Below are 16,726 nucleotides of genomic sequence, written 5' to 3'. Positions count from 1 at the left end.
CGTGTCCCCCCTTGATGGTTTATATGGGCCTTCGCCGTGACGTTGTCCGTGTGAACAAGGACATGCTGACCAAGGAGAAGGTGTTGGAAACTCACCAGAGCTAATCTGATCGCCTTCAACTCCAGCCAATTTATGTTGTGGATTAGGTCGCTCTGATCCCACCGACCTTGAGCATGAAGATTGCGACAGTGAGCCCCCCAGCCGAAGAGGCTGGCATCCGTGGTAACGATCACCTTGACTGGAGTGTGAAGGGGGACCCCCTTCTGTATCGCCGGTGAGAGCCACCAACAAAAAGACTTTTGTACTGCGCGGGGGATCCGGATCCACAATGGACGTTTCTCCATAATGGATTCCTGGTGAGGAAGAAGGAGCCACTGTAGTGACCTGGAATGCCATCTGGCTCAAGGGACGCAGTCTAGGCAGGCGATCATAAGACCCAGGACGTGTGCCAGATGTGAGAGAGGAGCCTTCTTCCTGTTGAGATAAGGAGCCAAGGAGGTGCGTAGCTTCTCCCTCCGTTCCTCTGGCAGGCTCACAGTGGCAGAAAGGGTATCGAAGAGGACACCCAGGTGGACAAACCTCTGAGAAGGTAGCAGATGACTCTTTGCTTTGCTGATGATGAAACCGTGGTCCTCTATTAGCTGAACTGCCCGAACCACATCCTTCCTCGCCTGGGCAGAAGACTCTGACCGAAGCATCACGTCGTCGAGATACGGATAGGAATGGATGCCCTCCTGCCGTATCCGTGCGATTACCGCCACCATCAATTTGGTAAAGACCCGGGGGGCCGAGGAGAGGCCGAAAGGAAGAGCCCTGTACTGGTACCACTTGTGGTTGTATGCGAATCGGAGATAGCGGCGAGAAAGGATGTGAATGGGCACATGCAAGTATGCCTCGGACAAGTCGAGTGATGCCAGCCAGTCCCCGGGGAGGACTGCCGCTTTGATGGATCTGAAGGACTCCATCCTGAAGGACTTTTTTCGAACAAAACGATTCAGGCGTTTCAGGTCCAGGATAGCATGCCAGGAGTCATCCTTCTTGGGGACCAGGAATAGGCGCGAGAACACCCCTTCTGGATTGTCCGTCATGGGAACGGGCTCTATGGCCCGGATGTCCAGAAGATGACGAATGGCAACCTCCATCAATTCTCTCTTCGTTGCGCAATTCGAGAGAGGAGTCTCGAAGAAAAAATCGGGGGGAGTTGCCCAGAGATCGATGAGGTAGCCTTGAGAGATGGTTTGTCTCACCCAACGATCTGTAGTGGAGTTCAGCCAGGCCTGAGAAAAAACGCCCAGTCGACCTCCCACTGGTGGATAGTCATTGCTTGCGGTTCTGTTTAGACTGGATGGATGGGAACCCCCCGAATCTGCCCTTGCCAGAACCTCTATTCTTGAAGGACCAGGATTGGCGCCAGCCGGATCTGTTTTGGCTTGTATGGAACTCACGGTCTCTGAATCCATCTCGGGCACCTGAGGAGTTAAATCGATTAGAGGAGCGGTAAGAGCAAAAGGAATTCTGAAAACCTTGTCCGCCCCCCCGAAAGGACCGCCTATGGTCGGGACGACCTCCCGGCATGGCCTTTTTCTTATCGTGGGTCTCCACCAAAACTGAATCAAGAGACTCCCCAAAGAGCTTGGAACCATTGAACGGGGTGGCCCCCAATGAGGCCTTGGACTTAGCGTCCACCCTCCAATGCTTCAACCAAAGCCCCCTTCTTACAGCCACGTTAGCAGCCAAGGACCTAGAGGCATGTTGAAGGCAGTCCAAGCTAGAATCGGCCATAAGGGCCGAAGCCCTTGCAATTTTGTTCAAACCTTGTCTCAACTTAAGGTTATCTGGGGGAACCAGCTTAACCAGCTCCTTGGTCCACAATATCGTTGCTCTAGCGAAGATGGAAGTTGTTGTGGAAGCTCTAATTACGGTGGCCGAACCATCGTGGATCTTGCGCAGTAGATGATCAGTTTTCTTGTCTTCCGGGAACTTTAGGAACTCCTCTCCCTCTCTATTAACCAAGGATCCAGAGACCAATTGGGCGACGGGTGCATCTACAACAGGAAAGGCTAGCATATCCATAACATCAGGTGGAAGTGTGTACAGTTTTTTAGGATATTGGAAAACTGGTTTAGATGCCACCGGGGTGGCCCATTCAGCTAACATAACATCCCTAAAGAGGGAGGAAAAGGGAACAGTAGCAGGGGCAGTGGACGTTGAGGGAAACACCTCCTGATCCAAACCAGGGGCGGACTGTCCGTCTCCTTCCTTAGTGACATCTTTAATGGCCCTCTTGGCCTTGGCAAGAAGGATCTCAAATTCAGAAGTAGAGAAAAGCCTGATATTTGTAGGCTTCTCTGCGGGGGTCTCCTCATCAGATAACTCCCCTTCCTCCTTTTCTGAACCTGAGGAGGACTCCCTTGGGGAAACTGGGGCAGTGGCCCGAGGTGGAGCACTAGAAGACACAGGAGCAGCAGATACCTCCTGGATGGCAGGTGGGGGCAGTATGCTCGAAGCAGCAGCCAAGGAGGAACCAGGATGGATAACAGCCCCACCAGAACACTGCTTTTTATGTGTGGGTAGATCCTCGCAGGAGGAAGACTCAGTAAGGTCTCTGCCAATACGCTTCCTGCTGTAGCGCCTGGCGAACCAAACGCGTTCCCCAAGTGGGACCCGGTTCCTGGCTGGGCTGGAATCCGGAGAGGAAGAAAAGGAGGGGCGCCGAGGTCTGCGGGTAGGGCCAGCACTCGGAGCTGACTGTGTGATGGTAACAGGCACATTACTAGAGGCTGGCTGAGAGACATTACTAGGCACATTATGAGAGCCTGGGGTCAAAGCTGATCCAAACTGAGGAGGGACTTGGCTTAATAAGGGGGAGACTACCGCCATACATTGGTTTTTAACAAAATTGCCCAACCATAACAACTCTTTAGGAGACAACATCTCGCCATGGGGCCCCATAATACTTGCAGTTTCTTGAGCCACGGGGGCAGTCTGTGTATGCCCCGGATCTTGCAATCCCACCGCAGGGGAAACAGCCAGTGAAGGAGCTACAGTCAAAACGCCCGCAGCAGGGGAAGCAGAGGCCAGAGCGATCGAAGAGAAGGCAGAGGAAAAAGCCTCCCCAGTGTCCCTGCGTACCGGCTCTCCCAAAATGGCGGATCCGCTATTGGCGGGAAGAGAACAGAGCGGCTGCGCGGGCTGCTGAGCCCTTACCGCTTGTAACTGCAGCCGTTCGCTCAATGGTGCCAAACACGCCTTGCTCCGTTTCTTTTTCTTCCTCTTTGGCAGGGAGCCGTCTTTGAGGTGCTTTGTTTTCTTGAGGGCTTTAGCGCCCGACCGAGGAGCAGCAGGGGGAATGGAATCCTCCTCCCCTGGTCTGAGCTGCAGCTCCGCGACTGCAGAGGGCTCCGGACAAGCCGTCTCAGCCCTAGCCAGGTTTGCCGGCAGTTTCCCGCTCTGGGGATCGACCGGGGCCGAAGCTCCCTTAGTCGATGAAACGGACGGGGCCAAGGCTCCCAAAGCAGCCGATGCTGCACTCCGCTTGGACAACATCGGTCCATCCGAAAGGGGCCCCTCAGACAGGGATCCCTTTAGCATATCCCCCGTGTGAGAAATCTCCATTTAAACTGCACCAAAGGGGAACCAACACGAGGGAACAAACAGAGCAAACAGAGGACCGAAGGGAAGGTAGTTCGGTAAGGGGGGGGGAATTAAGGAGAAAAGCAACTGGAAAGGACTGGGGAAGACAAGAAAACGTAGTACAAGGCAAAGGAAAATACCGGGAACGAGCAACTCCTCTCCCCCCCTCGCTCACAGAAAAGTAGAGAAGCAGTAAAGTAGCACGACCGTTCTTGGAGCTAGACAGGACCAGAACTGGGTCTCTAAGGGAGTGGCTGAAGGGGATATAGTATGTGCTAACTTCTGATTGGCCCTGTCTTGGAGCATGCGGAGGCTGACAAACCCATCACGTGACGGATGCCCTCCCCATAACCTGGAAAAAGCACTAGTCCCAGTACAGATCCCTGGAGGACTCCACGTCTTATTTCCCCCCATTGTGAAAACTGTCCAAAACCCTCATTCATTCCTACCCTTTCCTTTCCTCCAACCAGTTACCAATCCAAAAGCAAGCTTGAGTGCCTGAAGAGAGATTAAGAACATCATGCCCGTGTCCCCACTCAGCCAGCCAATCCGATTTGTGGTATCTGCTAGAAGAACGTCCAAAAGCCACTTCAGATAAGCCCTGGAGCTAGTAGTTTCCAAATTGCCTTGTCCACCCCTGCTTCAGATTATCTGAAAAGTTTTTGAATTGTTGTTCAGTGACATCATCTACTATTTCCCAAGAATATACATGTCCTTGCCATGTATATTTGATTCATACAGGTTGTAATGAAGATATGTGAAGTTATTAACCTACCCAGCTGTCCATCCGATCTTTCTCCAGGGAACTTCCATAAAATGACCAACATCTAAGGAAATACATCAGAATACTGTGAGAATGCTAAAAAAAAAAAACCCTAGGTTCAACAAGAAAATGTGTTCTTTTTATTTCAACTCACCATCAACTCGATATACTTCACATTCCAGAAGGCCCTGGTCATTTCCGTGTAAATCTTCAGCACAGAATGAGTAGGTGGCAGTGTTAGTGTTTGTAGCTACTTCTGCTCTATTTTGTGACAAGAATATAAGTGATCCAGCTCCAAAATAAGGACCATATGTAGCATTATCACATACTGCATTTTGGGAAACCTTTACTGGGATTTTTAGTGGACTGGACTCTTTCCCTTTCAGTCTAAAGAGGAAAGCTCTGTCATCATTGATATATGTTCCAGATGACGTATAACTATGCGCAGTAAAGCCTCCAAAAATGTAACCACTTCCATTGTAGGCCACTACTACAGTTGGGCCTTGGCGGTTGCATATGTTATGAAAGGTTTGGGCAGCATAACCATGAATGCTTGCCTTATAGAGCAAACTAATGTGCTTGCTTCCCAACAAACGCAGCAGCTGCTGTTGCTCTTCTCTGGTTAGGCGAGATTTCACTTCAGCCATTCTTAATCTACAAAGAACAAGAGATTACAACAATAGAATATCAGGTGCTTATAATGCTTACTGGGGAAATGATGGGTAGACTGAAGGAGAGGAGGCCGCTTTGTGCTGCTCTGTACACAAAAAAGCACTGCATTCACTCGGTGGGAGGACAACATAATCTGCAAGAGTAGTACAGGTTGAGTATTCCTTATCCAAATTGCCTGGGACCAGAAGTGTTCCGGATTTCGGACTGTAATGAGATATCTTGGGAACGGGATCCAAGTCTAAACACGAAAGGTTACTGTACACTGTATTTTATTTTTTTAGGTTTTGTTTAAGGTATAAAAACAAATAAGAAATACATTTACAATAATGACAGGTAGCTGTAAATGTATCCCTCAGCCCTCTCCACCTTTCCCTTCCCATCCTCGATTTATACTTCGGCGGCTGCTGCTCCAGCTGCTGGGCTTGTTCTCCCCCACTCGCCTTAGTCTCTACTACCAAAGCAAGCGAGTGAGCTGAGGTGTTTTGTTTTTTGTTTTGTTACGAGGTGCTCAGCCTCAATGGGTTGGTGCTGCAAGCGCACGCCGTGGTGGTTTCTGGATTTTGGAGCATTCCGGATTTTGGATATCCTGATTAAGGATACTCAACCTGCACTTGGTTTAGAAATTAGTGAATGGCATCCCTTTTTAGAGATGTGCAAAAAGAATTGACCACAAATTGATTCAGGTCTAATTAGGGATAATTCAATGATTTTACCCTGAATTGAATCACACTGAAAAAAGGGACAAGAGTCAGGGTAGAACTGAATCACCTTCGATTCAACCTGAATCTATTTGGGCAATTCGGCTGCCATTTTGAGGTCTATTTTGCTTGAAAAATGGGCCTCAAAATGGTGGGAAGTGCTGGTCTACCAACTGAGATCAACAGGTCGACCAGCTCCCCGAAGCAGGCTGGCACACCAAGTCTGGAGTGGAGGATTGGGTCTACCCACCAATACCAACTGGTAGACCAGCTCACCAGGGAGAGTTGGTCCAACAGTTGGGATTGATGGGTAGACCTACCCTCCACTCCAGACTTGGTGTGATCAGCCTGCTTCAGAGAGCTGATCTATCCACTGATCCCAATTGGTAGGCCAGCACTCACTGCCATTTTGAGGCCTGTTTTCCAAGCAAAATGGGCCTCAAAAAGACACCCAATTTGCCCGAATAGATTCTGGTGGTGATTTGACAATGCAGCTGGCCAAGCCAGATGCTTCTGACAAATCAATTAGGGGTTCTGTCATTCAATTCAACCTCAAATTGAAATGCAAATGTGATTCATGCACACCCCTATCACTTTTTTATACGAAGGGAAATTAAGTTGGAATGTTATTACTCATGGGATTAATGGCTCTCCCATAGTGGCACTGGTCAACATGTCCTGCTGACTAGAGCTAACACAGGACTGTGGGACTCATGCAACCATGATGTAGTTGCCCTGAACCATGCTGTTCCACCTTCTACTGGCACACTGGGCAAAGCTTAAAATCTGGTGGGAGGAGAAATAAGGGGGAAAACAGGGAGTTGCTTTCAGCTTGACTTGGAAAGCTGGGCAGAGACGTCTTACTGTCTGCTTACCTGACTACCAAACCAAATAGACAAAACACGTCAATCTATTCCCCTCTTATTAATATTCAAGAGCTTAAAAAAAGAACACAAAAGCCTATTCTGGAGACACACCTGACTGTATCTGAATTGTTAAATGTTCTCTCAAAGATGATCCATGCAATGATAGAGCTCTGGAACTTTCACCTACACGAAACAACCAGATTATGTCACAGTATTATGAAACCGATCTTAATTAAACAGGCCACCTATTTTGCTGTATTAGTGACTATGCTGAGGAGGCAAGCCTAAGCCAAATGACCAATGGATAAAAAGAAAAAGGGGTTTCATCCCCAAACCCCAACACATCCTTTGAGATCACTTCTATAGTGTAGTGGTTAGAATGCTGGACTAGGACCGGGGAGACCCGAGTTCAAATCCCCATTCAGCCATGAAACTAGCTGGGTGACTCTGGGCCAGTCACTTGTCTCTCAGCCTAACCTACTTCACAGGGTTGTTGTGAAAGAGAAATTCAAGTATGTAGTACACCGCTCTGGGCTCCTTGGAGGAAGAGCGGGATATAAATGTAATAATAATAATAATAATAATAATAATAATTCTAAAATTGTACACTGGAAACAAATTTCTTCCCAGATTTTGAACTCCAAACTTACCTGTTCCTCTTTCCAAAGTAGTGCCACATAAAGAGTGGCTGAGATGATGGGCAGTGCTCTATTGATCAAGTCAGAGTCCACTGATGGAGTCAGGAAGCCTTTAAAAGGGGGGAGAACAGGTCCATACCTGCTCCTCCTCTGCTCACTGCCACTTCCTGTTCTGGTAGTGTGTTCCCCAGGTGACATGCACGGTAGCCATATGCTTTGTCGGCAACCATGATGACCACGCAAATGGTTGCCGCACATGTGCGGAGGCCATGTGCATGCTGGCATCGGGTGAGGGCAGATGGGGAGAGCACTGCCGGCGTGCTATGACACCTAGGGGGCACACCACCCAAACAGGAAGCGACGGCAAGCCGTGGAGGAGCAGGTATTGACCTGTTCTCCTCCCTTTTAAGTACTGGGGATGTGCTGTGAATCGCTCTTCAAATCACAGTTCTGCACATCCCTACCCGCAACTGCTGTTAGCATACTTCCTTGCAGGGTGGATTTGATTTAAATCAAACTGATTTAAATCATGATTTAAATCACTAGCAGGGTGGATAAAAATTAAAAAAAATCCGATTTAAATAAAAAAAATCCGATTTAAATAAAAAAAATCCAATGTTTTTTATTGAAATTGGATTTTTTAAATTTAAATCGGATTTTTTTTATTTTTATCCACCCTGCTAGTGATTAAAATCAGTTTGATTTAAATCAAATCCACCCTGCTTCCTTGCCATGCCCTCCTGTACTTCAGCTCTCTCCCATGTTGCACTGCATACAGGGCTTCCGACTGGTTGTTTGTTTGGCTGAGCCATGGGTCTCTTTTTTCATACTATTAAGAGCAGAAGCAGCACCGAGTTACTGGCCATATTGGAAGGCTCAGGAGCTGGCAACACAGCAGTAGCAGTTGCCCACCACCCACCAGCAACAGAGCTGAGCAGGTCCTCACGCAATGAATACAGATACAACAAGTATTTATTATAGACTGCTTTCCAACCAAAGTTCCTAAAGTGGTTTACATAGATATACATAAATAAATAAAATGGCTCCCAGAGAACACACAATCTTAAAAAAGGCCAATTCCATGCTAGGGATCATTAGGAAGGGGATTGAAAATCAAACTGTGAATATTATAATGCCCTTCTACAAAACTATGGTGCGGCCACACCTGGAGTACTGAGTACAATTCTAGTCACCACATCTAAAAAAGGACATTATAGAACTGGGAAAGGTGCAGAAGAGGACAACCAAGATGATCAGGTGCCTAGAGTAACTTTCTTATAAGGCAAGGCTACAACACCTGGGTCTTTTTAGTTTAGGAAAAAAGACGACTGTGGGGAGACATGACAGAGGTCTATAAAATCGTGCATGGTGTGGAGAAAGTGGATAGAGAGAAATTCTTCTCCCTCTCATGTAACACTAGAAATTGATTACCAGGAAATTTAGGACCAACAAACGGAGGTACATTTTCATACAACGCATAATCAACTTGTGGAATTCTCTGCCACGAGATGTGGTGACAGCCAACAACCTGGATGGCTTTAAGAGGGTTTGGATAACTTCATGGAGGAGAGGTCTATCATTGGCTACTAGTCAGAGGTCTATAGGCCACCTCCAGCCTCAGGGGCAGGATGCTTCTGAGTACCAGTTGCAGGGGAGTAACAGCAGGAGAGAGGGTATGCCCTCAACTCCTGCCTGTAGGCTTCCAGCGGCATCTGGTGGGCCACTGTGTGAAACAGGATGCTGGACTAGAAGGGCCTTGGGCCTGATCCAGCAGGGCTGTTCTTATTCATATGCAACCAAGGTGGACCCTGCTTAGCTAAAGGGACAAGTCATACTTGCTACCACAAGACCAGCACTTCCGGAAAGGAGAGAGGTGCTGAAGCTTGAAGCGAGTGAAGGGGGCAGCAACTCATCTCGAGGGCAGCACTGAAGTCTGGACTTGGTTCAGCTCTCTGACGAGCACAAAGGTGGGCACACCAGCAATCGAAAAGGTGGAATGAGTTTTTTTTAAAAAAAATATTACCATTTATTTAGTATGAGATTTAATATACCACCCAATCCACAGACTCAGGGCAGCATACAGGCAAGAACAGCATCAGAGATTTAAAATTTAAAATAAAATTAAATTAAATTTAAAAAAATTTAAAAGGAGAGAGATTTAAAGGGCAAACCATTTAGCATACTTTTCTCATAAAGACCTAATGTGATGTAAGCCAGGAATTTTTGATATAAATCCATACTTTACCAGCTTGTGTATAATTTATAATCCCATCTAATAAAAGGCTTGGTGTCCATCCGTGGACGGACACCAAGCGTGTGTCCGTGCCTCCCTGGCCTCTTCTGGGCATGCGCGAAGCGCATGGCCAGAAGGAGCCAGGGAGGCAGGACCGCCAGGACCCGGCGGCCATCTTGGGCGGCCAGAAGCGGCCGCCCCGAAGAAGCCGGGTAAGTGGCGGCGGGGGACACTGGCCGAGGAGGCGGCAGAGCCATGGCCGAGGCCTGGCCGTGCCGCCGCTTACCCGGCTTCTTCGGGGCGGCCGCTTCTGGCCGCCCAGGATGGCCGCCGGACGAGGCGGAAAACAAAACAATGCGGCGGTGGGCCCGGGCAGCGGTGGGCCAGGCCGGAGCCGCGGTGGGTGGCGGGCCCGGCCGGAGCCGCGGGCGGCGGTGAATGGCGGGCCCGGCCGGAGCCCCGGGCACTGGGGGGTGGCGGGAGAGGGAATGGCGGCGAACGTGTGGAGCGCAGATCTCCACTAGCGCCCGTTAACCAACGGGCTAGAAAACCACTAGTACATGTATAATTTACTTTCACCAAGAATATTCCAGTGGTTTTTTTTGTTTTTGTTTTCTAAAAAGTGTCATTGAGAAAATCCATAGGTCATTGAGAAGTATGACTTTAGTTAGCAGCAACAATTTCTTCAAAATATATAATAGATATATTGTTTGTTTGTTTGTTTGTTTATTTATTTTATTGTTAAATTTATATACCGCCTTTCATTAAAGCAATCCCAAGGCGGTTTCCAGCAAAAAAAATTTTAACACAAGATGGTAAAAAAGACACCAGGGTTCTGAATCTGTTGTTTCTGAGGTGTTCTGAGTGTGGATTCTATGACAGCAAATGAGAGTGGATTCATGATGTCTCATTGAAAATCTCATTTGCTATCATAGAATCCACACTCAGAACACCTCAGAAACAACAGACCCCTCTACCCCATGGGTTAGAAACCGGGGGGGGAGGTTGGAACCCTATGTGTACTATACCACCACTCGCTCTGGGCCACCCCAGCACACCCCAAGTGCACTTATGGGGCTGCTGAAACCTCCATTATACCTTATGAGGAAAAAGCTTAGACTCGTCAACTTCAATAATTCACCAAAAGTCAGCCCTCTGCCCAAGTCCTTTGAAAAAATTCTGGTAGCTTCCTTGCCCCTACATTGCACTACCACCAACCCCACACCAATTAGGCCACCCCTCCCCCAGCCATGTGAAGGGATACACCCTCTATTATACCTTATGATGAAAAACCTTAAAGATGCGTACACTTCAACAATTCACCAAAAATCAGCCTTCTGCCCTATCCCTCTGCAATTGGGGTGGCAGCCTCCACTTATTAGGCACTACCATCTCACCCCACTCTTTTGGCCCGGGACCCAGTTTTTTATCTGAATCGATTCAGATTAATTTGGATCCAAATCGAATCTGGGGTGATTCAGATGGGTCAGATTTGGACCCGAAAAGAAATCAGGGGTGTTTTGATTCTGATCCGATTTGAAACACCAAAAATCCGAATTGCACACCCCTGTCATAAAGCAGAGTATGCACCCATGCTTTGCCTTGGTCTTTCAGTTGGACACTGGGCTGGGGAGGGATGCATCCAGGCAGGCATTTAACAGGTGTAGCTCCCCCAATCACTTCCTAGAGATATTCCTTATGAATTTCTGCCTGATGATCTCTGATCAAGGCAAAGTGTGGGTGCATGGAGCCTGGTTTCTAAAGCCATCATCATAGAACCCGACTGTACAAAGGAGAGAAGAGCTGGTCTTAGAGTAGCAAGCATGACTTGTCCCCTTATCTAAACAGGGTCCACCTGGTTGTATATGAATGGGAGACTAAAAGTGTGAGCACTCTAAGTTATTCCCCTTAGAGGATGGAGCTGCTCTGGGAAGAGCAGAAGGTTTCAAGTCCCCACCCTGGCTTCTCCAAGATAGGACAAGATTTTTTTTTTTAATTGAACCAACAAACTACCAAAGCATACAGTATCAAAGCACAATTATATACAAGGTGGTTGTTTGTACATCATATATTCAAAGATTTACACACAAGGATTTGGTAACTAGCAGGGTTATAGAGTATATGCAGGCAGTACTGTAACTCGGGGGGGGGGTGGGATTTCAAGGCACATCAGGTAATGGGCGGGGGGCGGTTATGTCCAACGTCCATTTCCACAATTTGTCCCATTGCTGTTTTGGAAGAAATACACTTGTCTTTCTGCACATAACCATACAGTCTTATCCACATGAACCTCTTGGTCACGTCTTCCCTCTCTGTTCCTATGCAGGAGCATTGCATAAATGACATACAGGTTTACTAACCTAATTACAAGAAGGGGAACTTTCCAATTCCCTGAAAGAGATTCCTGCCTGCAACCTTGGAGAAGCCACCACCAGTCTGTGAAGACAATACTGAACTAGATAGACCAATGGTCTGACTCAGTATATGGCAGCTTCCTATGTTCCTATGTTTACAGCTTATATGGAGCTAAAATTAAGATAGACACCTTAACTTGCAGTTTCTATTCTTTTTAGAACAAGAGTGAAAATGTAAAGCATCTTAACTCTCATCTCAAACTGAAGGTACTGGGAAGGATTACTGAATAATGGTATCATACAATGATATAATGGTATGATATGATACAGGTTTCAAGGCCACAATGAAGTCCAAATAGCAGTGTAACGGGGGCTACAGACTGGAGGGAATAAAAAGGTCTTGCTTATCCCCAGCTACAAAGGTTAGATACATCACTGATTTTTTTCTGTTATGTGCTTATTTAATGATTTCTTGTAAGGTGCTCAGCCTCTAGAGAATATGTGGCTAGTGGAAAAGCAGGAAGCAAATGCCCAAATAATACAACCCTGTTCCTCCTCCGAGACCTTGCTTTGTTTATTCTGAGGGTGCATTCATAATGTCTAAACATGCATATCCAGGTGGGTATTCAAAAGAGAAATTAGCCTGATCCACTGTTCCCTCTAACAGGGATTCCCACATGTTGTTGACTACAACTCCCAGAATCCCCAGCTGGGAATCCTTTAACAAGGGAATACTGGCCAGATTTCATGTGTATACACACACAGAGAGATGATGTTTATCTTGCAAGGAGGAACTGTAAGGCAGTTAGGTCCAGGAACCAAAATTACCTAGCTGCACCTCTGGGAGTAAGTAGATGGAGATAGTGTTCAGCACTAAAGTGTTCCTCTAGAGGAAACAGAGTGATGTGGGCTCCTGCTGCTGTGTGTTCCGATATATATAATCTCTGTTCCTGGCTGGGTCTTGTGTACCATTGTGGGTGTGCTCTGGTGTCTGCAGTGTTCGTTAGAATCCAATCAACTGTTGTTCCTGATAGTTAGGAAGCTGTCATTTTGGGCTATCCACCAACTTCAGTGGAGGTGTTCTAACAAATTTGATCTGCTTTTGTTGATGTAACATTCGGCTCCCATCAGCAACAGAAACAACTCTGAGGATTCCTGTTAACTTCCACACCTCTCCTACCATACACTAAAATTCAACAAACTGTCTCCCTTGCACTGGAGACTTGTGCTGGTGTAAGGGTTATGCTAGTGTTAGCTTTCTTTGCACACATATATTGCTGTAGCAGCATTATGTACATTTAGGAGCAATCCTAACCTGTCCAATGGGCATAGTTCAGGATAAGATAATGCTGTAAGATAGGATAATGCGATTTACATAGATGGTCTAATATGAACTTATCTTTAATGGGCAGAATTTCAGTGGTGAAAATGAATGTCTTACCCAAAATGTTGTTTCTTTTCCAGACTATTCCTATAATTAATACTTTAACTTGTTTTAAGCAATGGCAGAAGCACATAACTAAGTTTGTTTGGCAAGGGAAAAGACCAAGAATTAATTTTAAAAACTTAACAGATGCAAAAGAAAGATGTGGTCTTACCCTACCAGACTTAAGGTTGTATTTTGATGCTGTTTGTTTGACGTGGTTAAAAGAATGGATAGCATTAAGAAATTCTAGAATACTTGATCTGGAGGGATTTGACAGAAGGTTTGGATGGCACTCCTATTTGTGGTATGACAAAAGTAAAGTACATAAAGATTTTCTTAACCACTATATAAGAAGGAGTTTAATGAGAGTTTGGGTAAAATATAAAAAAGGTTGGAACCTAAAACTCCGCTATGGTTATCCCCGATTGAAGCTTTAGAACGTAAAGAGGTAAATATGCAATCGCAATGGGGTACTTATAGGGATTTGTTATGTTTTCAAGAAAAGGACTGTAAGTTAAAAAGTTTAACTGAAGTACAAAATTGGGTCAGTAATTGATTTCAGTACCATCAGTTAAATGAAGTTTATAAGATAGATCTTAACGCTGGATTTGAGGATCAGACGTTGAGATTTGAGAAGGAGCTGTGTGAAAATGATGAAAAATTAGTTTCTAAAATGTATAAGCTCTTGCTTATGGAGGAGACAAGAGATGAAGTGGTTAAAACGACTATGGTAAAATGGGCTCAAGATGTGGGCTATAATATAGAAATGGCAGCCTGGGAAAAATTATGGAAAACTGATTTAAAGTTCACTGCATGTTATCTTTTAAAAGAAAATTATTATAAAAATGATGTATAGGTGGTATTTGACGCCTAAAAAATTGGCATTAATGTATAAAAATGTTTCAAACAAATGCTGGAAATGTGGACACTCTGAAGGAACCTTTTTTCATGTGTGGTGGTCTTGTAGGAAGGCTAAGGCCTTTTGGGACATGATATATAATGAGTTAAAGAAAATATTTAAAATGACATTTCCTAAGCCAGAATCCTTCCTGCTGGGAATAACACAAGGAGTGTTTTCTGCAACCAATTTAACATTTTTAATGTACGCTACTACGGCAACCAGAATAATATATGCACAGAAATTGAAGAGTAATGAACTGCCTTTAAAAGAAGATTGGCTGATAAAAATTTTGGAATATGCAGAGATGGCAAAACTCACAGTAATGATAAGAGATCAAAATTTGGAATGTTTTAAAGAAGATTGGAAACCATTTTAATTATACTTAAAGAACTATTTCCCTAATATTGATTTTACAACAGGGTTTGAAATTTAGTAATAATAGCAGGTTGGGTAGATCAAAATCGAGTTTGTAAGGTTTAAGATATATGTTTTGAATTACTATTATAGCAAGGGTTAATTCTATAGTTGGTGATTCACGAGGAGATGTGAGCGGGAAGTCAATATTTGTTTAATGTGATGTGAATGTTAAGATATTGTTAAAATCAATAAAAATTTAAACATGTAAGATAGGATAATGCTGTAATTAGGATAGACAGGATAATGCTGTAATTAATGCTGAATTTAATAACATCATTTTAGGAGGAGAAGACAACATTGCAATTCTAGAACATACATACACATTCTGCAAAAAAAGTGACTTGACAGTTCTTCATGGTTCTAAGCCAATTTGCATAGAAGTGGTCCTGCACCATTTCATCACATCTGCCAACACCCACCACACTCTCTACTACAGGCTCCCCATGGGGGCAAACTTCTAATCAACAAAACATAATGGACTGCTGGATACAAGACAAGAACCAATTAATCCTATGGCATCTGAAAGACATAATGCAGCCAGCGCTCCCTCTAAGGCGTGAAGGCCCCACTCAGAATACATGTGCATGCACACTGCCTTGATACTGCCGCCCAGAACAAAACTCATTCCACACAGAGATGAAAAAGAGAGAGAACACTGATTGCAGCAATACCTTTTGTAGGCCAAAACCATGCATATGTCTCATTTGTATCTTCCCACTGTGTGTAAAGGTAAAGGTGTGCTGTCGAGTTGATGTCAACTCATGGCAACCACTGAGCCCTCTGGTTGTCTTTGGTAGACTACAGGAGGGGCTTACCATTGCCATCTCCTGCACAGTACGAGATGATGCCTTTCAACATCTATATCACTGCTGCCCGATATAGATGATTTCCAGATTCAAACCCGCAACCTCTTGCTTGCTAGGCAAGTCATTTCCCCACTGCACCATTAGGTGGCCCCTACTGTGTGTACACCTGGCAAATCAGTCTCCTTATTTAACAATGATGGCTGATCCTCACACAACACAGGACCTTTCTTATACCACAGAATACCCTTTAGGGAAAATTACTAATAGCAGCAAAGTAGCCTTAATAACCACTAGAAACCAAGTTCACCCTTACAGCCTTTTTTGCAAAGGAAAAGTTGAGAGTAGGCAGAGACATGGGCTCACTACCTTTATACAAACGGTGCCTTATTCGCTTGATTCCCAGTCACAAGAAAGCTAAATACAGGAAGCCCACAACTTACAAATGAGTTGTGTTCCAAATGTTCGCCTGTAAGCCGGATATTTTAACTCCGAATGCATATAGTTCCCGAGAGCAACACCTTGTTTGTATGTGCTATCTGACATCTGAAAGTTGGGGGTTCCTGTGCATTCAGCTCCTAACAGCTGAGATCAGTTAATCAAGCACAGAGATCTCTGCAGCGTGTGTACATATTGTGCAAAGCAACCCATGAAAGCCCACATTTTCCTCGATGGAGTTAAACTGCAAGAGTGAAAATGAAACTACGACTCCCAGTCGCACACAAAGAACAGCCACGCAGCTGAAATCCTGCATCACCACCCCACGCCCTCAAAGGAGCTGGATTCCTAGGAGACACACAAGCCATTCTAATAAGTTCCCATTCAATGTTAATAATTGTATGCGACAAGAAACGGCATTCATTATGTCACGTTATCTTACCGAGATTGCTTTTTTCCGTGCAGTTGTGTGCTCTGCTATATAAATTGCTTTCGCGCGTTTCTTACTCTGCCGGTGTAACAGATCCTCCCGTTTTTCTTTGTCACGCCCTCCTTTCCTGTGCATCTGAGCATGCTCCAAAGCACTGGCGCATGCTCAGTATGGTTAAAGGAAGCTCCTTTCTATTTTGTGCCCACAAATCCTATAGGATTTTCATGCCTTATTAAAATATTGAATAAAGGAGAGCCACATTCTGCAGGAAAGCATCCGATGTTGTATGTGTTATTTTGCATCAAAATAATTCTGAAACATAAAAATGGAATAATGTCTCAAATTCAAAAGGCAAATGTAAAATGCTGTGAAATGCCTGGAGACAGAGCTGGCAAGAAGAGAGCATGCTCAGTCTCTTCAGTTGTAGCCAGTGTCCTTACCTGATGATAAATAT

General features: G+C 45.4%; 1 protein-coding gene across 5 annotated transcripts in view; it reads right to left on the bottom strand.

Moving 5' to 3' along the window:
- The window catches only part of LOC128324912 (interferon-induced protein 44-like), a 43,766-nt gene extending 27,352 nt beyond the window's left edge, over window positions 1–16,414 (bottom strand). For 2 of the 5 annotated variants that reach the window (XM_053250077.1, XM_053250079.1), the window contains exons 1-4: window positions 16,285–16,396; window positions 6,744–6,815; window positions 4,551–5,050; window positions 4,409–4,460 (exon numbers count right to left, since the gene is read on the bottom strand). In XM_053250077.1, coding sequence (XP_053106052.1) covers window positions 4,409–4,460; window positions 4,551–5,043 — 545 coding nt within the window. In that variant the 5' untranslated portion in view covers window positions 5,044–5,050; window positions 6,744–6,815; window positions 16,285–16,396. Of the gene's footprint in view, window positions 1–4,408; window positions 4,461–4,550; window positions 5,051–6,743; window positions 6,816–16,284 lie in introns of those variants that run through there. The other 3 variants (XM_053250078.1, XM_053250080.1, XM_053250081.1) reach the window with 3 other exon arrangements.
- Window positions 16,415–16,726: the final 312 nt, after the last annotated feature.

The sequence above is a fragment of the Hemicordylus capensis genome, chromosome 4, assembly GCF_027244095.1.
Source record: "Hemicordylus capensis ecotype Gifberg chromosome 4, rHemCap1.1.pri, whole genome shotgun sequence".
In the NCBI taxonomy this organism is placed as follows: domain Eukaryota; kingdom Metazoa; phylum Chordata; class Lepidosauria; order Squamata; family Cordylidae; genus Hemicordylus; species Hemicordylus capensis.
This window is presented reverse-complemented; position numbering and strand designations above follow the sequence as displayed.